Source organism: Atractosteus spatula, chromosome 12, assembly GCF_055471065.1.
Source record: "Atractosteus spatula isolate fAtrSpa1 chromosome 12, fAtrSpa1.hap1, whole genome shotgun sequence".
Classification (NCBI taxonomy): Eukaryota; Metazoa; Chordata; class Actinopteri; order Semionotiformes; family Lepisosteidae; genus Atractosteus; species Atractosteus spatula.
In genome coordinates, this window is record NC_142717.1 from 40,869,093 (window position 1) to 40,896,971 (window position 27,879).

Here is a 27,879-nt window from a genome sequence, read left to right on the forward strand (position 1 = left end):
ATGAATAAAACTGCAGTATCACTCCTTTCCTTAGAAATCTCCATCCAAGATTTTATCTTTCACTTTAAAAAAACACAACAGGTGCACAGTTGACAAATGCCACAGGTCAAAAGTTGAAAGAAAAGAAAATCTGTATCTTTCTTTCTCTAGATCTCAGCAGTACATGTGACAATTAATAAAGCTTTCATCAATAGCTTCTACAGAGATAAAGCACAGAATTCAATGCTAAATTTCATGTTTGATCAGAAACCAGAAATAAAAATCAAAATAAGAACAGAGTTGACAAAGAAGTCTGTCATCAGACTATCTCAAATTTAAAATTCCATGTGAAAAAAATTTAGTTAAAAAAGTTAGTTTTATGGGTTAGCTCTGAGTGGAGTGTCCAGAAAAACTATATAAGTTTATATATATATATTACACTATATAAGTGTAAGCAATTATTATTAGTAGTAGTACTAGTACTTGATTAGGTAACACTATGCCTATGTACCACCCACTTTTTTAATAAAATATTATGTCAAATACCGAGAACCTGATTCATTCTAACCAATTTATTTGCTGGCTCATTCAGTCCAGGCTATGATTAAAAAAGACAATGTCCAGAACAACAGTGAATCAGTAATATGCGGCAGGAACATTACATCATTCAAAGATGGAATTATGCAAGTCTTCAAATTAAACACGTTTTAGTAAGAAATGACAGGATAAAACCAGTAAATAACTTGATGAAAGATTGACATATTGCAGTACACAGCACTACTTGAGCAGCTCTTTGTGAAGATGTAAACGGAGCATTCCAATCATGACAACCTAGAGCATATTAGATATTTGTCCCATTGGTTCTGCCCTTGCAGTAAACTGCACAACTTACAATGCTATAAAACTATCCACAATAATCTCATAAGGGAGCAAGCCACCTCATTTTAAAGGCTTTGCATCACATCCTTTGTTTAAAGCTTCAGTCAAGGCACCAGCTGTACTGACTCTTTGGGGCCCCTCTGGGAATAGTGACGCCTGCCCTCCATCTCTCCCCTTAAGATAGCAGCTTCTGAATCACTTCAGTGTAATATCACACTTAACCCAATACAATTACCTCAGCCAAGCAATTCAGGAGACCAAAACGGGACAGTCCACAGAGTGTGAACCTGTGATGAAGAAGAAAGATCCACTCTCAGTGGTTCACACAATACCTACCAGGTCTACACTGAGAATTTGTCAGGAAGCCTAAGAAGATTTGTTTTTTTTCAGGGACGCCATGATGCTTCCTTTGCAAAATGTTAGTATTCCACTCCTAATCAACCTACAGTATCCTCGTTTCAGGTCTGTAGATCACGCCCTTTCCTGTCCACAAAAGTTCTGATAACTTTCTTCTTTCTTCCCACGTCGCGTTGTAGAACATCTTTCTAACATCTACATTACTCGTAAGCGAACAGTTGTAATCTAAAATTACCTGCTATTTCAATTGGTGATGGGTGAACAGATGCCCAGAATCGAATTGCAATCCGTCAGTGCACCCACACAGTCTATCATTTCACTTCATGATCACAGACACTTTATTTCATTGTGAGAGAAAAAAAAACACTGGAATGAACTCTGGTCAGATGTCAGTACTGGGGCATTTAGTGAACAACTGCAATATCACTCCCCTGAAGGTCTGAAGGCAGTTACTCTTTTTCAAACATGCAAGTACAGTACACTTGTATTACCTTAACCCTAGCCACACCTAGCAACCTTATTTCAATCTTTTGTTGGTTTACAAATATTCAGATGTGGATTAAATGAAAATTCTTTTATGAATGGATAGTTAAGTGACAGAGACACCACAGTAGTAACCAGATAGGTTGTAATTGATGTGCAGTGTGTGAGTTCCAAAGCATGGAAAACATGCTCTTAATCAAGCCAGTATAAAAACTTTTACACACTGAGCAGTAGGTGAAAGTAACAGAAGTACAGAGTGAAGGATAACTATGTATTGACAGTCCCAACAAGGCACAACAAAACAAAATGATGAATCACTATGTCTGTTTACAAAGCACAATTAATTTCAAGGTCTACAAGCAGTTCTAACCTGTTCAGATTTTATAGTACTTGCCACCTAATATAAAATTATATAATTAATTCCCATTAATTATTATATAATTAATTATTATATAATTAATTATAAAACGGTAATCACGGATAGCTCACATGAAAAATACTTCAATGAATTAAACAAAATGCAATCCATAAAGAATCATACATATTTAAATAGGTTTTGAGAATAATTAATTTAACTCAAATAATTCAACAAAATTCTTCTGGCATGTATGCCACCATCTCTGTCTTCATATAAGTCACATCCTGCCTTCTCTATATACAAAAATCTTCTATACCCATTTCTGTTTAACCGTGATTGAGAGATTTGAAAGGGATCTACTAATAATTAGATTTTCCAGTTTATTTACATATACAGCAGTTACAGTATAAATGTATTTTTTTACAGCATGCTGATCTATATTTGTAACTTGTATATACAAGTATTGCTTATGTAATGTAGTTACAATACTGGTCATATGATTTATGTAAATAATGTTGATCATATTATATATACCTTAAATTTTTAAGGTAATTAAAATGTAAAACACTCCAATTAGTCTACCTGTATAATGAAGTGTATCCAAGAAATTCTTTGAATAAAATGCAATTTGCCCAAATAGTCAAGTATCACTTGTGTTAATATTTTAATTCTGCAAAACAAAGTTAGAGGTTTTTGCCACCCCTCCAGAGGCTTTTATAAATCACACTAATTAAGAACACAGGAACAGGAAGGTTACAAACGACAGGAGATTTAAAGTGAAATCCAGAAAAATCCAAAAGATCCTATCAAGGTGAATACTACAAAAAACATTTTAAAATAATTAATTTACCTGCGCACTTATATCAATTGTTCCTAAAACATTTTTATCATCACATAATACTCACAAAAGCAGAGGTTGGCTCTTCAGGTCTGTCAAAGTACAGGTACCCTCCATTTTAGCTTACTGACTTGATTAACCACACCTGAAAACCATTATTCCTGTTTGTATCACAGGTGTTTGATGGGCAAAACCATACGAAACAAAACCATATTTTTGGAGAAATTAACACAAGTGTGGATGTAAATTTATACTTATTCCTGAAACCCCACATGCTGAATTAACATGTGATCCAAGCACTGTAGCAGGTGAACTGAGGTTACAACAACAAACACAGCTCAGTCTGCCCATTCAAGCAGTTAGTGAGCCGATTATTTGGTAATGGCACAAGTGTGTAATACAATAACCCATGGAAAATGAGAATCTTAAGTGTTATTGCGAACAGGGCAACTGAAAAGAGAACTTTGGAATTTCTTAGTTGATGCAGGTTTTCAGTAAAAAAAAATGAGGCCTGCTTGGGAAGGATCTAATTCTCTGTTGTAAACATTCAATTCCATTTTCATCTAGCTTCAAAAATCATAAAAAACAGAGTTCCTTATAATCACAGAAACACAAAAGAACAATTTCACTGTCTACAGATGGAAAAGCATAGTGAACCATCTAGTAATTAGTGCAGAAAAAATACTATTGAATGATTGGACCCTGAATGGAATCAATATTTCTGGTATATAAATCAGAACTAGAAAAACGTAATACAAATTAGAAAACAAGGTTTGCATAGTCTTCAAAGGGACTTACCTAAAAGCCAACTCAAAAACGCACAATTTCTGAAAAGCAACAACTGCAGCCCCCTTCTTTAACTTGGACATATGGTCAGTAACTCCTAAATCACTCTCCAACATTGAATCAGCTCATTGGAATGTGACTGAACCACAGAGCCCAGTCTTAAACACTGTATTACAGGCATAGCTCAGCCACAAATCTACTCAAGTTTAAACTGTGAACTTCAAATATGTAATCATACAGAAAGGAAACACCAAAGTGACTTTTTTCCTAGTGCTAACGTGTTTGCAAAACTGCACTTGCCTGTTAATGATGTGGAAAGCACTCAAGTACAGTACATTGGAAAGGGAAATTGTTCATTGCCATCTCCTTGCAGATCACCAACTGAATAAAGTTAAACTATGACAGAGTGCCAGTGAATGCGTTTATACGTGTCCCCCTTACTGCGTTTTCACAGGAACACGTCTTAACAGACATTTTATATTTTCAAAGGACAATTATAGTTTGTGACTGGGCAAGGGACTGATTCAATTGGCCACACTAAAGTGATCCCTACAAGATACCTGGAAAAGCCAGAGAAAAGCCTTCAAGCTCCATTCTCCCATGCAGGAGGAATACAGCCCCTAACAGTGCACTTGAACTGTGTGACTTACACAAATTAGAAGGACAAAGGTCCACCTTCAACACCAAACACTGCAATAGCGACAGACTGCAGAACACTCTTTATTAATAACGTGTGAGTATATTATTCTGCTTGGAAAACAGTTTACTGCATATAAACTAGTATTTAAAGGATCCATAAAAGCATGTTAGTAACATAATATGAAATACTTTATTTTTCAGGATCCACAAATAATTTCATATGGTTTGCATGTTTCCAAACATTTACATTCCAGTGGGCAACTTTTAAATGATATTTACAAATGTAAATGTGCCTATTATTTCGGAGTTGCTTCTTTTTCCAGAAAGTACTTAAATGCCACAAACACGACCTTGAGATCTCGGACGCAAAAAATCTAATGTTCTAAATCTGTGCTGTTTACAAAAATATACATGCTCAATAAAGAAAACAAGCAACACCGCCAGAGTACTGATCTGTGAGATTTTTTCTTCCTCTGTCTGTGTGGCTGTTGAATGGATGGTCATGTCAAGGTCACTTACTGTGACACATCTGGTCCTTTCAGGAATAGCAAGAGACAGAAGCCTCCAAAATGAAAAGCACATTTAACATTTATAAATCATTTAAAATGTCCCTCCACAATACAAATGTTTGGAAACTATTCAAAAATATTAAGACCTAAATCATGTGTAAACAAATTAATAACTGTATACAATATGGTTTTGTGTTACAAGAGTATGAAGGATACCTTGATGGATTATTGGATACTCACTGACTTTTCAGATTACCATTCAATATACAGCAGGTCAATTTTAGTCAGGTCAAGACAAAGAGGCCATGGGGTGATGGTACAGCAGGTCCCATGCTTATCTGGGCTCCGGGAGGTCTGAATTAGGAGCAAGTCAAGCTTGAGCACCAGAAAGCTGCCAGTCCACTCAAGAATGAAACACATCCACCCTTTAAATGGGAGGATACAGTTAAGAGTGGTGCTCCAGCGGAAAACAATGCCCTTATATGGAGGTAAAATCACTAACCCAGAGACTAGGGGCTGACCCAGGATATTCACTCTGTATGACCGAAGAAAGTTCTGCCTCTCTCTCTTGAAGAGACGAAGGAGCAATACTGTGTGTGCCATCTTTTGCACCAGACTTCCAGCACTCTGGCCATTGAAGGTCAGAAACTGGCCAAGTATCTGAGATCTGAAGAGACTGACTTTAAAGTTTTCTTGTGGATAAGACATTTGATTTTATTAGAACACCTTTACCTTTCTCCCAAACGTACAGTATGTCTCATGAAAACAGTGCTGGTACGCAAGGATTTACATCCTAGGGCTAGCTAAATCTTCACCCTGTAAAAGACAGGCTCTGTGACTCACACGTATTATAAATAGTTCTAAACAATTTGTGCATCTTGTTTGCTTCATAAACAGATGTTTGTATCATCTTCAGTCTGTTTCATAACTGAAACCATACTGTACCAAAGAACCAAGAAGCCATATGACCATGTTCCACAACCCCTGACTAGTTTGTACTTTGTGATTTCACTTTTATACTTTTGCTTGCTAGATAAGCTGGTCCCAGGACTAAACTTCTTGCTCACATTTGATCTTATTTAATTATTCAATTAAACCATCTTTATTACACTATTAAATTACCTTTACTTGTTCCTTTGCAGCCTACACATACTGACACAGCTACCTACTTGAACTTTTATTACACTATTACCTTAGAAGGTTTATATGACCCCCTCCACCCACTCAAGTTAGGTTCATGGCAACCTGGGTTAGGATGACCTAACCAGACATAGCTGGAACTGGCTACTAGACAACAACCTAGACATGACATCATTATGACCTAAAGAGAGAACACAAAACTGCTCTCACCCTGAAAACGAGTGCCAGTCCATCACAGGGCCACAGACAAAGAGCATTTAGAATAGTCCAAAAGGGATAATTTAGCAAAATCCATAAGCTTGTCTTTGAAGATGAGAAGAAACCAAAGCCCCCTGAGAAACCACACGTGAACACAAGACAAACATGCAAACTCTACACAGAAATGATCCCATGACCCATGAGCTACAACTTGACAGACCTTACAGCCATGACACTATGCCAACCTCCCTTTAATATAATAAAGCAGTTGAAATGAAACATCCTAAAAGTGACCACATCTATCTTGCCTGGACTGTGAAGTTAAAACCCATTTTAAATCCATATATTTAGAATCTGCATGTAAATATAGAACTGAAAGTATATATTTAATTTAATCACTGTGAATACTATTATTTTATCACCAGTGAGTATACAAAGAGCAACCAGTCTTCAGCTTGATTAGATACAACAAAAGGTCTTCCCAGGATAGGGGTGGTGGTCTTTCCTAACCTAAAAAGAACAAAAAAAACTACACATCATTTACCTTTATACAGCTAGAAAAATAGGTTTACTTGTGTACCCAGAATAAAAAAATCTAGCAGAGCAGGAGTGACATCCTTCTAACCTTAAAGCTATTTATAACATTATACCACTTTATATAGAGTCTAGCAGTCTTTTCCTTTTAAAGCTCATGACATTATCTAGAATTTCATTAGCACCCCCTCGTATCGGACAAGGTCAGGATTTGCACACTGGCTTTATTATATTAGCTCTACTCTCTCCTGCCTGCTGACCCATCCGCTGAAATGGAAACCATTAATATATTTAACATGCCACTGTAAACATCTGAACCGAAAACAGACACTAATGTACCAAAAATATCTAAACAGGATATAACATTTCTCCTTTACAATAAAAATAGATGCTGGTCAGATATTAGCTTTTCAGGTTTTATACTAACTGTTTTAAGCATTCACATGTGTGAGAAATAACTGTTAAAAAAAGAAACAACACTCCATACATAGCATTAAGAGTTTCCTTAATATTTTCTATAAAACCCTACATTTACTGGTACATAAAAACCACAAATAAAAATGACTAACAAATAAACAGTCTAATACAAAAATGTGTACAGTATGTAAATTTAGGGTTAGCTTTGAGAACACCTGTTTTTATACAAATAACTCCGATGTTGTTTAAGCTTGAAAAGAGCTGGGAGGAAGTAACGCCTGTTTCTCAAAGTCATAAAGCATTTCGGATATGGATACAATATGTGGTTAGAATTGTATTGGAAAAGAGATAACAAAATGATGTCAATTTTTCCAAGGAATTAACAGTGTACAGAAGTCACCATTGTATCCATACAGTCAGAATAATTGACACCAGATGCGGTCAATTCTTCTGAGCCAGCCGTAAACACATCGAGCTGGAATATATAAAGCTATCTGAAGAAAGCTATCACAACAGGCTGAACAGCTTAATTCACTGACGCGCTGTAGACTACGGCTCATAACCCTTCTTTACTCCCACAGGACTACAGTGTTTACTTCTGTTCTAGGTAAATGGACATTTCTTACCTCTACACCTCTCCCCGTTCTTTTTTTCTTGTAACAAAAAAAGGAAGAAAAGGACAAAACGAGACTGAGCAAATGGGAACCTTTTGGAGACTTGTCAACAATGCGACCTACTTAGCCATTGCTGGCAAAATCACCCACCAGAAGCAGCCATGCAGATACACCAGAGCTTCAGGTTCTGCTTGTGAGCCCTTGTACATCTTCTTAACATCCAATTTGGCAAAAACCATGTTCAAAAAGTGATGTTCATGCTTGAATTGAGCAGTGTATGAGCATGCATTTCTCTATAAGCCTTGTATAGGATTCCACCCTATCAGTTGAGGTGGTATGTCAACATGAAGACACTATAAATAAGGCAAAACTTATTTTTGTACCCCAAAAAGGGAAGTTCAGCCACATTTTTGCTCCTTCTTACATTATAAGAAGAGGACAATTGGTATTTACATCTGCCAACAATTTGTTTCTTCCTTTGTTTTATTTTTATCTAGCCATAAATTATTTTAAAGCATACCATGACTACTTGCTCTACAACAGCTAAAGGATATTTCCTGTCATTGCACAATGTTGTATGCAAGCTAAAGTTTTTTTACTTTTACCAAAATGTAGTCAAATGTCAGCAAGACTCAATTTCCTTCTTCAAGAAAAGGATATTTTTGGCCAAGCTGATGTTTCAGCACTTGCGTGGAAGGGCTTTCCGATGTGACAGTAAAAGCATTTCCACAGGCAGAGTCTGTTACATTTCTGTAGGCAGAAGTACTGGCACACAGAGCAGCAGCAATAAGAGATGGAATGTGTTGTTACTCCACTTGGAAATCTTTATTAACAACTGTTCATCCAAACAAGTATGAATAAAGACTGCAAATAAATATAGTTTAAGAAACAATATTCCACTAATGCAATGGATAATCACCTCAGATAAAGACTGCCAACTGATAACTATAAATATCTGTACAGTTTAAAATGAAATAATTACACGCATTAAATCCAGACATACTGTACATATAAACAAATAAGATAAAAATTATTCTAAAATGAAAATACAAGGCATGGTCATACCCTAGTTAAAAGACAGACAAGTAGATTCACAATACTTTTAGAAGATACTGCAACTCCTACAATAAACATGAGAGTACAATAATTTTCTGCCTATTTCCCTTGAACTGTTTTTTGTTCTACTTAAGCTCTAATGGAATTGGAACATCTATTGCTCTATTACAAATTATCAGTGGTCCTATCCCTTTAGTTATTAAAGATGTCAGGTTGTCTGTGTTCTTAGGATTCTTACTCTACTGGAGCAAGACTGAGGTTCACTGCTTGAAGGAAACAATCCAAATGTATTAATGGTTGAATCAGAAAAACAAGTTCATGCGTAATCTGTACTGTACATCAAGACAGCACGGAGCTTGGAAAGGAAGTTTCCCATTTCCAAAACACAGTGCAGGAAAACAAGTGAGCATCAATTTCTTTTCCAGGAAATACGGAAACCACTATTAAACAAAACTCTGGAAAATGTGCAGGAAAGGCAGTTCTTAAAAATAGGCAATTAATCACCCATCACCATCAGGGACAGAAAGGAATCACATCCAGTTCCAAATGACTGGACCAAATATCCACATATGTAACAGAGATTTACTTGAAGAGGAATGCAGATGTACGTATCTCATTGTTGATTTTGGCCAAGGACAAAAAACGTTCTGTCACTTTCCCCTGAGAATTTTTATATAATTGAAACGGCCTGGAACAGCCTACTAAGCCATGTCAATGAAGCCCATATCATCACTTCTTTCAAAACAGCTGGTTGTGATCCAGATCATGACTAAAAACTAAACGAGCTATTTGGAGCAAACGTTTGCAAAGTTTAAGTTAGATGTGCATGGACTATTCTTAGACAATTATTTTTTCATAGAAGAAGCCAACCGAGCATACAATTTAAATTAAAGACATTTATTTAAATTAATTAGAAAAGGTCTCAATTTAAAAGAATCATTTTATTCAGAGTTCAACCATCCATATTTTAATTTGTCTCAGTGGAACAACCAGTTGAACTGACAGCTGGATTTTAAACCACTGACTCAACGTCTCAATGTAAGCTAAACTTTGACATTCAGTAAATTTTAAGTAAATTTAATAGGTCTTGCATTTGTAGATGCAGAATTTCAGGTGATTGTGCTGTTCTGCTGCCTGCTGGTGACAAGTTCACATTGAGGGTATTTTATTACATAGACAGGTGGACAGGAGCACACAGTAGGCTGTACACAAGTGGCTAAGTGCCTCTGAGGCTAGAGGGAGTGGAGTCAGCAGTGGGATATTTGCCTCACAGCACACCAGAAACCCCTGACACTACCAGGGTTCTCGTACATCTAGGAACAAATTGTCTCAATCAAAGATTCTGTTCTAGAACTAGGAGGAAAAAGCAGCAGGTCACAATCATTGCTTGAGACTGTGTTGTCAAGTAGCAATCAATGACTCGCACTGAACGGCAAACAGCTTTTCTACATTAGTGGACGTCCAAGTTAAGAAATAAACTGATGGAATTATGCCAAACAAATGCTAATAAATTTTTTAATTCACTAAAGAAAAAAATAAAATTGTAGATTGACTTGAATATACCTCTTTAATACACAACCACAGGAAGAACAGTAACTACTGTTACTACTGGTATCAAATTCATGAGCATTCGCTTACATCCAGCAAAGAAAACAAACATTGTATTAAACATAATAAATATAAGAGAAATAATTTGGTTTCTATCAGGCTACAGTAAAGCTTGAAGCCTGAACTTCATACAACTAAGGGAATATTGCTTACATTCTATTAATCTCTTCTGAAAAAAGCTTTCAATGAAGCAAACTCCTTGTTTATGCTGAATTCAACCTCACAAACTCCCTGTTGACTGATGTATTTTGTTTCAGCCTGTGACCTTGCAGAGTCTGCATGACCTCAGCTCATCTCTCCACAATATAAAACAGAAAGCAGTCTCTTAGCAAGCATGGCAGTGCAGAATCCATACTGCCAAATTTATTTCAAGATCCACTAAGCTTTCCACTCTTCTACCACATGAACCCTCAAGATTTGAAATAAAATCAGATCAAGTAGTACTGATAAAAAGCGCTAGCAGTCAACCAAGTGGATGAATTCGGCTAGATCATAACGCACACTCTCACTGTTTACTAAAAATCAATTGCAATGGGCTGTGGTAGATCCATTTTGCAGACTCAACATCTCTTCAGCACAGCACATCAGCTTCCAGAGTGACACACAAGATGTGACTGCTTCACTGCCAGCAAGTTTCCCCTCTGTGCCACCAGTGGAAATGTAGCACCAGAACACTGCTTCACACAAAGAGAATGAACATAATCTTCCAGATCATCATCACTATGCAATCCAGCCTATATCAAGAACACACAATTTGGAATATAAAGTAGAATTCTTTGTAATAATAAAAAAATAAAAAATAAAGAAAATGTTACAGGTTTAATGGAGAAAAAGACATAGCACAAGTGATGAAAACATGTCTGAAGCAAAAACTTGCATTAAGTCAATACGGATTTGTACAAGCACTCACATGTACTATAAATTCCTTTTTAATTCAGCAAACCTGGTTGCTTAATTAACATGGGAGAAATCAATAACTGCACCCAATTTATTTAGGACATCATTGACCCGTGTCCTACATTCAGTCACAAATCAGTTTAAAGAAGTGCAATGTACAGGATTTATAAGCAAGCATTCATAACCTCATCAGTGAAAACCCACCAGTTAAATGTAAATTGCACAGAGACTTTTATGAGTTACCCTTATCCTAATAACTAGCATTCCAATGCAACACAAACACTTCTGCAGAAAATATATGGGGTAGTGTAATGCCTGTATCACATACACTTATAAGACATAATGAGTTATGCCGGTATTAACATGCACTTTTGCTGTGGATTGCTAGCTTGTTCACCTGTTCAATAAATTCTTCTGCTTTAATGTTCTGTGTGGCATGTAGATTACACTGGATGGTAAATAACCATAATTGCTGTCCAGTAATTTAAGAATAGATTATTGAACAACACAACCATTTGACTTGAAGTTTAGACAGAAATGGGTTTTTTTTAATAAATGTGACTATTACTGGCAAACCATTAAAGCTCGCAGTAAGGGCATTCCTGCTCTGAAGGACCTCTCAGGACCCTTCTATGTTACAAATGCTTCATATTTTCTTACCATTTCTCTTGTTTTAACTTGTAACCATCTCTTTTCTACATTAGGCACCAGAGAGATTAAATAATTATAAAATTCATTGTGTTGAAATACAGATCTGCTTCCTTTGTTTCATGTTGTTTCAGATCTTTATTTTTTTTACTGAAGAAAGCTTTACCTTTACATTTCTGTGCAGCTAAGTTTGTCCATTATGACAGTTGTCTTTCAAGACCAGCTGAGCTTAGAGCCTTTTGAAAAATGCAGATCTGTTTCAAAGTGTCTCAGGTGAAAGGTACTTTTTGAGTAATTTAATTAAATTTAATCTGCCATTCATCTGCAACAAAAACAGCATTCAAAACGAGAAGACACTTGTGCACTTGTTCGTACTCCCAACACTGTGCCACTGCTAACCAGCCCAGACATATCTTGCTAATACATTTCTGTATTAAACTTCTACATCTCAGCATTGAAAATCAATTAAGTGATCAGGCTGCTAGTTTTCAAAACCAATTTAACAAACAAATGCTGTGATAAGTACACACATGCAAGATAAAAAAGGAATATTTGCATTTTAATAAAATTAAACACTTTAATTCTGACTAAATACACATTTCCACTCAGATAAAAAAGACATTGTAAATCCCAGTCCATTAGTTTACTGCCTTGAAGTGTTTTCTCCTTTATTCCCAGGTTATCTTCAAGCCTGCATTTGTTGATAAAAGTCATGTGTCACTGAAGCCAATGAACTATTTTGTGTAACTTCAATGGTTTTGACATGAGGAAACCTGTTATGACTTTTAGCTGGCTTCTTTTCTCATCCTGCAACTAAAAATAATTTCAGCAATCCCGTGATGTTGTACTTTAAACAACCTCAAAACTTGCCAAACTCTTAAAAAAAAGCAATAACAGCAGCATCTCCTCAACAACCCACAGAAACACAGGCGACACGGATATCAAACCAGATACAACACAAAACCCATAAAACCATAATTGCAATGAGGTAGTGAACACATAACACTGACAATTCCTGAAATGAAAAAAAATAAAGTTTGATGCTACAAAGTAAAAGCTTAAGCATAGGAGGAACTTTTAAAGTTACTGGGCAGCCTGGTGGTGGACTGGTTAGTATTAGTGTTTGCAAGGGTTTACTCCAGGTGCTCCAGTTTGCTCCCAGTCCAAAGACATGTGAGCAGGTTAACTGGCTTCTGGGGAAACTGGCCCTAGCGTGTCTGTGTCTACCCTGCCATGGACGGGCATCGCCTCAAGGGTGTACCCCACCTTATGCCCACTGTTTGCCAATTACAGGCTCTGGTTCCCCTGTGACCCTGCACTGGATAAAGCATTCATAGGACACCTATAAAAACAGTTCATTATTCTGGCTTCTGCTTCCTTTAATATCTAGCATTGTTCCATTTGCAAAGCTTCATATTCTGCAGCACAATTTTGTATCACATACAAGAACACAAGTGCCACACCATCAGGAAGCTACACTTTTTTCCAGGACACCTTGAGACACAATATCAGCTTGAGACCCCGAATATGCAGTATGAATGGAATGTGACTGAAGAGGTTGTGTCAAATCTGGGGTGAAGGGACAATGCACAGTGGTAGCAAAGTGAATGAGAATAGCACACTAGAGTAAAAAAAAATAGAGACAGAAAACAGCTTGCAATGGAAGAAAAAGTCCTGATACTTCTGCTTCTTTTATAAATAAAATAGATGACAAAAATCACAATGATGAATGCAAGAGTACAAAACATACCAAGAAAAAGGCAAGTCTGGGGAATACCACTGGCTAGTTAAAAACCTAGAGTCTGACTTACAGGATACAAGAATAGGTTCGTTCGCTTACTTAAGTTATCGTACCACTAAACAAACGGCAACATTTCTATTTCAGTTTTAACTTGATTCATTCGCCCTGCTCACAACCAGGTTCCAGTATATTCTGCTCGCTACCAATGCATGAAGAGAGGATAGAGAAGCAGCAACTACACATTGGCCTTTTGAGTTCCCCCCCATCAGGACTAAAAAAACTTCCAGTTAGTGATGATGGTGTTCAGGGACCTTTGCGCTTCAAGGTGAGATGCCCTTTCTTTCAGCATGTCTCCCTGGAAAAAGAGGATCTTTTTCTGCTGTTCAAAATGCTGATGACAAGGTTAACTCTGACAGAAAAGGTGCACTGCCTTCATTCATCCCTTTCTTATGCTACTTGATAAGTCATAAAGAAAGCCTGGGAACTTATTCAAATGTGAAAGCTACACAACGATTCCCAATTTTCAAAATCCTGTTTGCTCATGCTTGTGCATTAACATCACATACAAATAAAGAGTATTTTTTAAACCAGAGTCCAGTAGAAGTTAATGATTTCCCTAAAAGATAAGGTGAGAGAATTATTTAACAAAATGTACAATCTTATGGAACAAGTATTAGGTTTAATAGGTTTAAAAAGTAATAGAATAAACCTATTACTTGTTCTTTTGGAGACTATGCATGCTGACGCAGCTACCCACCTGTACAATCTTATCATGCATAACTCAGATGCACTCCTCAAGAGATAGGTCACCTGATACAATTAGCTGTGGATTCTAAAAGGCAGTACTGTTGTTTTACAGGTGAATGATTAAATGTTATACTATTAACTCTCAGGAGAGTTCAACAACAAGGCACAGTAGCTTATGGCAATATGAAGGACAAAATGTTCTGGAAAGCTTAATAAGCTTCTGTCTAACTTTCACTCAGAGTGTCATTATATTTTCCCTACAGGCAGGAACTACAGACAAGATCTACAGAGCAGGTAGTGAACACTTCGGCAACAGCCAACATGTGGTTAGTTAACTCTCGAGAAATTTCTTTTACCTTATTTTTTTCTATAGTATAGTTTTTCTATAGTAAGGTTTTACCATAAGGCTAGTGTAAACATTCTGAAAGAAAAATATCAATTTCTTTTCCTTCCTGAAACGGAGTACTACACCAATTTCGACGTCATTTACAATTAGGTTTTACTGTAAACTACACTTTTTGCTTCCACACTACTTTTTACACTTGTAAGAAACCCTCCTCAGCTGAAAAGGGTAAATCTCTTTCTTGGCAATTAAAGATTGAAAAACAAACGCACTATTCACGTTACTCTCACTTTCCAAATAAATCACATTTTACTAACGCTGAATACTTTTAAACGACACTGTTAATGAATAATATTATAATATAAATCCAACTTTCTCAAAGCCCAAATATCTGACATTACAAAAACTACACTTTACAATCCGAACCCTATGTAACCCAGGCAGAACATAAAAGGCTCCTGCATGAAAACCATGTAACATTTTATAACGTAACCATCTTTATCCTGTAGCAAACTCTTGAAAGTCTGCTAAGACTGCAGCTTAATATTGATTTTAAGGGGTTAAGCCCACCTAGGCTCAGACAGTGTTCAAGCAGGACAGCTATGTTCAAGGGCCAAAACTAAATCACCCCATGCTGTTCTCCTTTTCACATTCACAACAGGGTTACTCACTTGCCATTTTTCCAAAAGCAGCCATTGTTTTCCATCCAGCTTTATTATTGACAGCTCGGTCTTATATACCCTAGCCAAACAAAACCTCCTGCTGCATAGACTTCTGAAAATGGCTCCTTATTCACAAGGGCTTAACACATCTTTCAGCCTCCCTGTTCATCATGAGTAAGAAGGCAGCCAGGTCTGGATGAAGTGAAGTACACTATATTTAGGAACAGGTAAAAGTTTATTCCATGCCGAAAGGAAGTGACAAGAGACGCAATGTTTTGGCTGTTGACCCTTCTTCACAGAAGCTTTCTTCTGTGGAAACTTCTTTTACATTGTACATACACAAGTCCACTGAAAGGACAGTAATGGTGTTAGAGGGGCCTGTAGGGGACACTCTCCCTGTGGTCTGTGCAGGTCCTAATGCCCCAGGATAGTGATGGGGACACTACACTGTAAAAAGGCACCGTCCTTCAAATGAGATGTAAAACTGATGTCCAGACTCTGTGGTTATTAAAAGTCCCAGAGCATTTCTCTAAAACAGTAGGAGTGTCCTGGCCCATTGGCCTTTACCAGTCATGGCCTCCTAATAATCCCCATCTATTAATTTGGTTTCATCACTCTGCTCTCCTCCCCACAGAGCTGGTGTGTGGAGAGCGTACTATGAGCGTGACACCTGAAGAAGGCTCCACGGCCGAAACGTTGTGTTCTCTTTCTTCTTTTTTTCAGCATGGAATAAACCTTTTACTTGTACCTGTGAGCGTATGGCTGATATCATATCATCCAGGTGGGGCTGCTCATTGGTGGTGGTGGAGGGGAGTCCCCATTACCTGTATAGTGCTTTGAGTGGAGTGTCCAGAAAAGTGCTATATATGAGTAAGGAATTGTCATTATCATTATTATTATTAAAAACCAACACCAGAGTCACCAAAAAGTCATCCTGTGATTTTCAGGATGCATATGCCAGCTGCTGAAGGACAGGCTTCAAATACCACAACTAGGTATAACAATGAATTCCAAATAAGCTACATCCATACTTTATTTCCAGACCAAGGAGTCTGTTTTCTTGCACTAAGTCTGCTCAGCGAGTCAGCAAGCTTTCAGTCCAAAAATGTTCAAGCTCAGTGCGGAGCCTGTCAAAACTATACTTTTTCCTGGCATCCTGTGAAGAGAGCAAAACTAGGCAGCCACACACAAAAACACAATATTCTGAAAGCAATAGATACAGTAGCGATCCAGTACTGTGCTTTCTACAATAAAAAAGCTTTTCATTTGAAACATGGAAGAAACTTGCCTGCTCTTGTTTTTAACCAATACCTTCTTACGTTCTAAACAGTTTAGGACCCAAATAATTTGTAATATTTATTCAATACAGTGCTATATTACAAAAAACTTTAATGATTTTTACAAGCTTCTTGTTCTGAGACTTAAAGGGTATAATTAAATTATTCAAACTTCTTCTGAAAAGTTTAAAGAAAATTGTACACATAACATCTCACTTTGCCTCACAATTACTGATATTTATGATGCTTTAAGAATTAATCAAAGGCCGCAAAGGATTGCCTGTGGTTAACCGCAAGTGTCCTCTTTATATAACGCTACACCTTTAAGTGAGCGCAATTCTTAACCACTGTTTATGTCATGCAAAGGGAAACAGATTACAACTCCTCAGACTGGAAATTGTGGCTTTTGTTTCCTGAAACAGTTCAAAAGCATATAATGAAAACTACTTATGTTTTCCACATACATCTGACTTCTTTGTGCAGATCATGTTGTAACAATACATCTACCTTGAATTTGACAGAAGCAATAACCCCCAATATGAACAGTCAGAAATGCAAATTGTCCTTCTTTATACGCGACTCTTCACAGGTAAAGTCACAAATTTGCCTGTGTGCTCTTTTCCCCGTCTATAGCACCATGGCACTGGTAAACATTCATGCTTATCAGGGGAAACATGTTGCTAGGTAGCCTGTTAATGTGCAACAGGATCAAAATTAGGAAGTGACACAGCTGCTGAACAAATGAGAAGAACTCAGTGGAGCAACTAGAGGACTTCATATCAACCAAACCAGTCTTAACTCTTGTACTGCAAACTCTCTATCAACATGTTCTCCGAGTTCACCCCTTTATCGTTCCTTCTGTTGATTCCATTTAATTTCCACAGAGGCCACGCCATGCCTGACAGACCATTTGTCAACAGCTCTCTCTAGAGTCAGCTGGAAAAGTAAATAAACAAGAGGCATGCCCCCTTTCCAGGCTCTGATAGCATAGGGGTAGCTCCGCCGGTATAGTAGGTAAAAACACCAGTAGCATCACTCATTACAAAACCACAATATGTTCATTTGAGTTTAACTCCAAAGGAGAATCATTTCCCTCAAGTGAAGCAAGACTGGAGCAACTTTCAACGCAACCTTCAATGCCCTATACTTGTGCTGTAGATTAAACCCTGGAGTCCTGGGACACCGATATTCACCCACAGCACTGTACTATATTTCTGCACAGAGCACAAAGCACCGGACACCAGATCTGTACTGGCTATCAACACAGTACTCCACAGCGCCAGCTCTGTAACCACGTGATTCCACAGCACTGCCCCACTGAACAAGGGGAAGCGGGCTCCAGCAGTCACCTTAATCTCGTCAAGGGAGGGGCATCACCCTTACACAGACAATGTAAATAGAAAGGGAAAGCCCTAAACCCCTAATGGCTTAATCCTACCCTGAAAATAAAAAGATGGGGCCCTTTTCGCAGAGCTCACTCCGATGACAATGCTGACTGATGACAGAGAAAAGTTTAATGAAACTGAGATTTTTATCTTTTCCTTTGGTAAGTGCAGGAGGTACTTGAAAACAAAATGCAGTGGTAGATACACTTTCACTGATGTGAAGCAACAGAACTAGCAGCTCAATATCCTTTTCCTGTCCGATGATTGTTCTAGCACTACAGAGATTAAGCTGTTGTGCTAAACCAGTCTATTCTGCAAGACAAAGGTGCCAGGCAGGATTACTGTTAGTCCACCAAGGGGTCACTTTGCAGCCACCAATTAAAACAGACAGGTCTTTGAAAGTTCAAGCTTCTGGAGAAAATTCACATCAACAGTGACGCATGCAAACTCCACTTGGAAGAAACCTCAGGCCAGAATTGAACCCTGGACTCAAGAGCTATGCAGCAGCACCACTAAACTCCACAACACTGTCCCACCCTGAAAACTAGAAAACATTGAAAGCATAATTGTGGTATATGTGACAACTAACTCCTGTATCCTCTTTCTGTCTCACTTGTACACCAGCTACACACTTTCGACTTCCGAAATGAGAGACATTTTCCCCCCAAAATAGAGCATCAGTTAAAATATCCTCTTAACATTACCAGCGAAAACTCATCCTGCGCTAGGATGTACACCAGACCACATGCCGAAGCCTGTTGAAAACACCGCAAAATGGAGAGCTGTGTTAATTTCGTCGGGCCTCCGCAATGCTTAACAATACACCACATGGCCGGCAAACACGCTCCCCCGCTCCGCCTGCTTGACAACACCGGTAGAGTAGGAGCTGATTAATGGCTATCGTTGCGCCACACACAAAACTAACAGAAAGCCAGTTGCTAGTTTAAAAACCCCCATGAGCTCCGGTCCATCACAGAACTGGGATGCGAAGACAACCGGCAACCGGTTTTATTTTAATCGCTCGACTCTCTGCCGTCCCTCTCCCTGTTTCTGGTTTAAGCCGATTTGAAAACGACATACTGTACAGTATCAGCAGCGGCTCAGTGGGCCGATACGGGCAGTTGACACTGCACCGTGGGAAAGTCGGACAGGAACTACCGCACAGGCTTTGTAATGAATGATACATGATAGCAGGATTAAAAACCAGGGTGAAGGTTTTGCACGCTGCTACATGAAAGAAGGTTACAGTTTAATACATCACACGTAAATAATTACAGTTTCACACCGATGTGCACAGGCACACTAGACACTCATTTTGGTAAAAGGTACCTCTTAATGTGAATTATTGTTGTCTTCATTCGCCCCAGTCTCCCCAGAGGAATGATTTGACCTCCGTCGTTTACTGCAGCAGTGCTTCAAACGCTCAGAGAAGCAGCTCGCGAAAAAAACAGCTTTATTAAACATTTTAATAGAACTCACTGTAAGACGTCTTAGCTTAATAGTTGGAGGTGTTCAAATCCGAGTTAAAAAAAAGTTTAGTTTCGTAAACAGGAACAGCCCGCCCCGATCTCCCGTTTCTATTTTTCATACAGAGGTGGCCACACGTTTTTGAAAAGAGATTTGGAAGCATAAATGATAATCACGCCACGGTTTGTAAAAATATCAGGTATTTAGAGAAATGTAGAAATGAGCATCCACCATGCCTGTGTTTCACATATGTTTTTTATTCAACAATGCAAGTTACCGCATTGGTCACAGAAAAAAAGACAAAGACATACTACAGTAACTAAAAAAATAACTGAAAGTTGCCGACGATTTCAGACAAGTGTCGAGGCCTAACTGCACGTAAACCTAACTTTCCTCGTTTATCTACAAAGAAAACCCGACGAATTGTTTCGTCTTCAAGGTCTGCTGAAGGGTTTGCTCACACAACCACCGATTGGCGGAAATTTAAAAATAATTAAAGATTACGTTGCTACTGCAAAGGACGCTACACAGTTCATGCGAGCCAACTACCAGCTTCACAAGTATGGATGTACATATTTTGCTTACACTTTTTTTTAACTAAAAATCGAAAATAAGTGGACGGCATCCTTTTAAGTTTAACACAAAAATCACTGCAATGCTTCTGTCCGCCTTCCTTTCTGCTCTCCCCCACCGCTAACGATTGTGCTCGCAGATGTTGCCTATTGCCTTTATAAAACGCATTTTGTCTCCATTCAGTTTTGGGGGGGGGGGGTCTGTACTGCCATTTCAAAATGTCACTATTGTGTCTTCTCAAACTGTTTCAATCCACCCACCTTTAGCGGCGTTGTCTTCCTGCAAGGTTTTGGTTACTGCTTTCCAGACATTACAGCCCAGAAGACACAGCAGAATCGCTGCGGACCTGCTTATTTCCATCCGCATTCTCACGCCTTTTTTTTTTAATCGGGAGCAGTAACTCAGGTTTATGCCTTCACATCAGATACTGATCTGTTGCAATCTGGTGCATTTCTCTGTCTTCCATATTGGTTTAATCCGCAAGCCCTGTCTTCTATTTGTATTAGTCCTTTGCTGTATTGAATTTCCTATATCCTAGTTCTGCATCCCTCTTGTCCCTCTCGCCGCTTGGCTCCCTTTTCCTAAAAAGAGCTACAGCAGCAGCTCCACCAACATTAACCGTTGCGCTACCGGGGACCTCCCCCGGCTGCGCACATTACAGAGGGCGAACACGCCACCTGCAGGCCTTTTGTGTCTTCTTGTCCGCACCATGCCCAAATTAAAAACATGAGAGCTGAGCAGCGACTAAAAATGAAAAAGAATGACCTACTGTACGTGGCTGTAAAGATAGCAGCTTCGTCCCTGTAAAGATGGGCTGAAATTCACCAGTGCTTCTTCTACTCGGCGGGCCCGTCTATATCCTTACCCCCTTCTGCCTGCCATATTTGAGGGATATCTGCATATCGTCTATGTTTATAAACCCCCCCGAAAGCCAAGGTTTCTTTCTATGGAGGGTTAGCTCGCAGCTGATTTGAAAAAAACCAAACAGCACAACTCAGCCACTTGAATGGCGAGTGTTTTGAGTTCTAAACTCTTCTGCTGTGCTGAGAGAGCGAGCTGTCTCTGACCAGCAGCTCATACACGGTCACGGCAGTACCTGCTGGGTACCGGCCAGACACCTTGTCACGAGCACTGCCATGTGTCTGCTTTTACTCAATGTTTAGTTGAACAAGAAGTACAGAAGGGTGTAAAACCTTTGCATACCATCCCCAAACAGTACGTTTAAAGAAACTTGAAGACTATGCTCACATGAGCACTCTAAAAAGCTTTGAGATTGAATACTGCAGAAAATGACAAGTAACTCACCATGTTTCTGGAAATTTGTGTTATGGAGAAATTGGAGATGGCTTAATCACTAGTATATAATCTTAGCAGCTTATGTAACAATACATGCAATTGATGTATTTTTACTTTGCACTCCGATTTGGTTAAATTGTACTCTGGACGGTCTTTCTTTGTGAATTTGTTTTGCTGTTAAGTCTCTCATGCCAAGAACATTAAGTTCCTTCTGCCTTCTGGTCTTCTGGAGCGACATGTCTAAATCTGTTCCTGGTGTTGCATAACAACACACAAAGGCACTTTAAGTTATCATGCAATTCTTTTCTCTCTCCAAAATGGATTGGTTTTTGAACAATAGGATGCTTTTATTGGGCTGCATGGGAACACTCAAAACAATTGTCACCCAGAAAATGTCAAAGCTTTTGTGTTGTTCATTTAGGTGTTGTCTGGATTGTGGATTCATGGGACATAATATCTTTTTTTGAAGCCAGACAGAGAATGGAATATTCTATACCTTATTGGTTTGTTATGTGGTGTAATGCAGTAAAATAAAATGAACACTTCACAGGCAGGCTATCCTCTCGGTTTGACAGTTAATTTCCTATAATCATTTCTAATATTACTTTTTGCAGGCAATCACCTTTCTCCACTGAAGCAAGGAAAACTGACTTTGAGGCTCATGATTTCAGAGAAATCACAGCACAGCTTCTCAGCCCTGCTGAGGAAGAGCTTTTAAGGTATCTGGGAAAGTAGGTGTGAGTGCAGTGCATTGAAGACTGTGGCGTGTTGCTGTGATACTGGCTGCTGCTTAGCAGGCACTGCAGGTATGTAGAGCGTTCTGTTCACACTAGCATTTGAGAAGCTGGGAGATACCTAATATGGGTCCAGGGGGAAATTCAATGAAAAACACATTATATCGAGAGCATATAACCAAACAATACCTACTGTGCTGTAACAGGTCTAAGCATATAATCAAAGCTGATCTAAAGGCGTTGCTTCACGTGGTCAAAGTATTAAAAGCATTTTGTATGTATTGGAACAGGCATTGGGCTAATATTCCTTGCTCTAGTCTGTCACGTTTCACAGGTTTTAAAATGATAAATTGTGTTTGTCATTCTAGAAGATGCCACTGGTATTTTATTCACAATGGGTGGGTGATTAGTCGGGTTTTATCATGTTAATTTAACGATAGCTGGCTTCTTTCCAGTGCTTCCTTTTCATCTCAGCTTAACTAGGACATACAGTCTGGAGATTTCCTTTTCTGCTGACTAAATCGCAGTTGTCCTTGTAAAAAGACATTTTGCCACCTATGGTACTGTTCCTGAGTCATGTTTATTTAAAGTAAGACATCTGGCTAATTGTTCCTTTGATGTGCAAAACAGCTTAGACTCCAAATGAATGAGTGTTTTTAATTTAACAGAACCACTCCAATTTCTAACTTAACACAGGCCACATTTTGAATAAGTGAAACAAAATTCTATCACACAAAATTTGAAACACAAACTGGAAAGAATCACTCTACCAGACTATTCAATGCAGAGGTATAGGAAATATCAAGAGGGGAAACAGAATAGTTGGATATTTAGGTGGGGAGCTGCCTCAGCATGCGTAGTCTGCAAAGGAACAAATAATAGGTTTATTCCATGCTGAAAAGAGAAGAGAGAAAACACAACATTTCGGCTGCCTTCTTCAGATATTTGTTAGAATATATAGAATATATGGCATTTGTTGTGTTCTCAGTGCCTCTCAGTATACAGTTTATTGAGCAAAGCTGTTGTGGTTTGGCCTGAGGACTTCACTTTGATAATCAATCCGTCAGTCAGACAGCAGAGGGACACAGTGTTTCCTAGGATATTGTTAGGATCTTTTACAATAAGAATAAAATACTGTTCATCACACAAAATTCTTTTTCATCAAGGGCAGTGACAATGCACAGGTTATTCCTGACAGGGACACTGCATGATCTTTTTCACAGCTAAGGTGGGTTTCCCAGAATGCACACTGAATGGCAGTGAATAGGTCCTGCAGCTGTCAGTGCTTTTACTAACATGGGACACCACAGTATTTTGTAGCAACAAAAATAATATTCTAAGGTTTAATTGCTTTCTGTTGTACAAGAGCGAGGGATTTCAACAGCAGTGTCTCCTCAGCCCACTTCACACCTCAATGCACTAATGCACTTGTCAGCTTGGGAGAGTGAAACATATAGAAAGAATTCAAGAGTGATGTTCTTGGCAGTCAGTTGCTCACTATTGGTGCTTGAGTAAAATGGCTGATTTCAGCTGCATTTTGTATCACAACCAAGTTTTAAATTCTTATGTCTGTATTTGCTAAACTTTGCTGTGCATGCCTGCTCTTCAATTCCACAGTCGGTTCTGGTCAATAAGTCATCAAGGAAATATAATTGACATAGTTTGTTTCTGTTATGCCATGATGAGTCAGAGCTCACAGCCCTTGGTCTCCATGGAAACTGTCTGTTTCCTCATGAGGAGTAGAACACCTCCTGGGGCCGTACGGACTCGCTCAGGCCGCTTGTCCCATCCACCTGCCTCCAATTAACAGGTAACAATCCCATTAGTCCAGGTTATGTAAATCCTGTTCAGCTACTGCTCTGGTGCTCTGTCATTGAGTTTCCTTCTGCCAAGGGAAGTGCTCACAGTACAACAAGCCTGCTTCCTGGAATGATAACAAGCCTGAATTCAGCTTGAGTGTTTGTCTTGAACCTGTACTGCCTGCCGGTGCTCCATTTGTCCACCAGACCAACAGCATAGAGCTATACCTCCTGTCTAACCAGCCCTGCTTGACAGCACAGCCACACTCACCTGCTTAGCCATGGAGCTGCTCTCGCCTTCAGTCTCGGATCAGCCTGTCTGCTTCCACCTGCCCTGGTTGACTGTCTCTGCCTGCCATCTCAGCTCTGATCCTGGTCATCTATCTCTGTCAGCTCTCATCAGTCCTTCTGCCTTCACTGGGATCAAGCTGGGGATTTTCCCATCTATTTGCTGCATCGTAACAGTTTCTTCAGGCATGTGCTTACTGTTTAGGGCGCTAGTAACAGCAAAGATGAATATGAATTACAGTATATGTATTTAGTATAAAAAGTATTATATTGCATTCCAGGAACATGGAAATTCCCAGTGAAGGTACTGTTACAGTGTTTTATTTGAATGAGGAAGACTATTGGGTTGCACCTTCAAAGTAAAGACTTCAATAAATCCCACATAATATAATGTATCCCGGATTCTGGGGCTAATCTCTCAGGGGAGTCTATCTTTACTGTAAATTTATAGATTTCTAAATTAATAATACTCACCGTGCTTTCATTGTTCTCCCCTTAAATATTTGATTTGGATAAAGAAAGTATAAGATATTCAATTAACTTTACAAAGGTCAAGTTTAACCTATGATATTGACATTTGAAAAAATAATTTATGAGTCATCTTAGTGGGGACCAGCATTGCTGGGGTAATCCCTGCTCTGGGCTGGTGTGCTTGCCAAGGGAGAGTTGTGTGCTCCTCTTGTCTGCTTAACGCTACAAAAACCAGCATGAGCCACTGTGCCTCTAGTATGGACTTTACCACCTTTTGCTTTTGTAAAAATGCACACCAAGAGTCCTGACTAAATGCTATTTTTACTTTTGTAAACAGAAACTAGAACAAACTGAGAAAGCTTGTTAGGAAGCAGGTGAGATGTATCTCTGCCCAGAGCAGTTTGCTCACTGTAGGGAGGACTGTTCTCCGATCTGTCAATGTTAAGACAGTGTAGCTGAGGTCACTCTTTGTCCCCACAGGACTTCTCTCAGGTCACTGCAGCTCAATATCATTACTTTTCTTTCTCAGTCCTTCCTAGGGCAAGAATATCGTTTCTAAAGCACCACCCAAGGTTTTCCTGGCCAGAAATGAACTCTTGATTACATTTGGCACAATTTTTGTGATAAAAGAGAGAGAAAAATAAAGCCAAAAGCTCTCAAGCAGTGCACTGCGTCATTTCATATCGCACCTTTGATGCTTATACGTGACTGAAAGTGGGAGCTAGAATTCCAACAACAGAAAATTCATTTTCCCATTGAGGACGCCCACGCTTGGTGTGTGGTGCCGAACACTTCCAGAGGCCGTAACATTAAGGAGATCCAATGAAGCATTCAAATGGAATTGAGTGGGTCTGACTCTGTGGTAAGCGGAGATGTTGTGTATTACACACTTGACCCAGAAGAGATTGTTGCAATCAGTCAGCTCAGGAGGGGGTTCCCTGTCCTAATCAAGCCCAACCCTTTCCAGTGCTCCTTGATTAAAGGATGGTTCACACAAAAATGAGGTTTAAAAATCTCTTGGGTTCCCCATTTTGTCTCTTACCTATTGTGACATATTTGAGTGATTTGTGTGCAGGGTCTTCAATAAGCTACTGATTTCTCTAGAGTGCACTGACCTCTAGCCCTGGGGCAGTGTCTGCACCATTTTCCTAATCTAATAATACAGTGCACAAAAAGAAAGAATCTTTCCACTTATTCTGCTAACACAGGGGACCAGTATTGGAAAGGGGGTTTCTTCTTTAATATACTGTTAAAAAATGAGTGCAGAAAATAACAAGGATGTGTGTTGAATGCTTCTTCTCAGAACACAGCCCGTTGTTCTTCAATTTTGAAGCATTGAATTGTAAAAGTCCCTCAACACTGCAGTTATTTTGTTTCAGCAGCAGAACAATGTTTTGGAAATAAACCGCTCTCAGTACATTTTCCTTGCAAATTATTGACCCACTTGAATATTTGTTGTAAAAGAATCTGGTGGAGCTTTTGCCTTGCATGACCCCATGTTTCTTCACTGAATGCTACGCTGGCACCATGTGGTTAAATGTAAGAACAGCATCTGTTCTCTGAAGTATTTCTCATTCTTTCCTTGAGTGTGGAAGGAAATGACCTCCCATACCATTGCTGTATTTCGCAAAATAAAATGTTTCATTGTAATTCCAGCAAACTATATAAATTCATAAAATTGTATTAGGATTCCAGGGTCTTTTTATGTTTGGTGTGTGGCTCTGTGGCTAAGGATCTGTGCCTGTTGCTGGTTCAAATCCCACGGTAGGCAGAGGAATTCTACTCTGTTGGGCTCCTGAGCAAGGCCCTTAACCCCAACTGCTCCAGGGGTGCTGTACAATGGCTGACCCTGCACTCTGACCCCAAGCTTCTCTCTGTCTGTGTGTCTCATGGAGAGCAAGCTGGGGTATGTGAAAAAGACTAATTCCTAATACAACAAATTGTATATGGTCAATAAAGTGATCTTATCTGATCTATTTTTTTAAAAACCCTATTTGAAATAGATTTCTCATTGTACAATATACTGTACATATACTTCTCCTTCACAGAAAAAGTGTACTCCATTAGTATAATTAGTATAATTAATTCTGCTTTTCAATATATTTCACACTATTGACCATGTTATTGAAGCAGTATTTTTATGTGCATTTCTAAATAAGCATTAGAATCATCAATATTGTGCAAAGTGATTTTATATTTCAGATTGTAATGTAGAAAAAGTAGTTATTTGAGTCGATATTTTTGTAGATAGAAAATATTTGTAAATCCTTAGGTAATGTGACCTAAAGGTTTCAAGCAAAAGTGAGCTTGCTTCATAAAGCAAAGGAATAAGGGATGGCACAGTCATAACTATACCAGGTATTGTATTAATTCATCAGAATTCAAAAACATTAATAAATAAATCTTTCATTTAGCGAGGCGGCATTGCCTGAAATGTTTGTTTCTGGTTTTATCGAAGATTTCAGATGGATTTCTTGCACAGCAGCTTTTTATTCCATTTAAGTCATAATATCAGATGGAGCATCATGCAACATCCCTTTTGCCATAGACACTACAGTGTATCACAGCATTACCACACATCATAGTTACTGATATAACATACTGTAGTTGTAATGTGTAAAATAAATGGAAATAGAAATAAAACACTGAACAAATTTAGGTCCAAAACACAGCTTGGAGACAGGAGGGACAAAATCGTCTTTGGAAGAGTAATAGATGTCCAGTGTATTATGGGACATCTTGTTAAGTCTGTATCCCAGCATTGGTCACAAGTTAAGCAATTATCTCTCAGTGGAAAGAGATAACTGAAAGAGAAGAAGAAACATGGCCAACTTTGGAAATCATATTGGGAATTCTAATAAGCAGCTGGGTATTATAAAAAATAAAAATGATGATTATTGTTGTTACAATATCTGTAATAAGTACAGTGTCTCTCTTCTACTTAAGAGTTTCTGCCACCCTGGGAAGGCAATGCAGAAACGACATTGGTACAGCCACAAAAATGCTTTATATTATGTTGTATAAAAGAACGTAAGTAACAGAACTAAGAACTAAGTCAGTACTCAATTACACAGCGCTCAGTATTTCAGCCTTAATTAAATGTTATTTTTTTGTCTGCTTACCTAGATTTTAAGTGATTTAAGTGTCAGTCACACC

At 38.6% G+C, this 27,879-nt stretch overlaps 1 protein-coding gene across 2 annotated transcripts in view; it reads right to left on the bottom strand.

The window, feature by feature from the left end:
• fam171a1 (family with sequence similarity 171 member A1) overlaps window positions 1-20,724 on the bottom strand; it is a 61,070-nt gene extending 40,346 nt beyond the window's left edge. The window contains exon 1 of one of the 2 annotated variants that reach the window (XM_088929487.1): window positions 20,396-20,724. In XM_088929487.1, coding sequence (XP_088785613.1) covers window positions 20,396-20,501 — 106 coding nt within the window. In that variant the 5' untranslated portion in view covers window positions 20,502-20,724. Of the gene's footprint in view, window positions 1-19,424; window positions 19,512-20,395 lie in introns of those variants that run through there. The other variant, XM_088929488.1, reaches the window with a different exon arrangement.
• Between the last annotated feature and the right edge of the window lie 7,155 nt (window positions 20,725-27,879).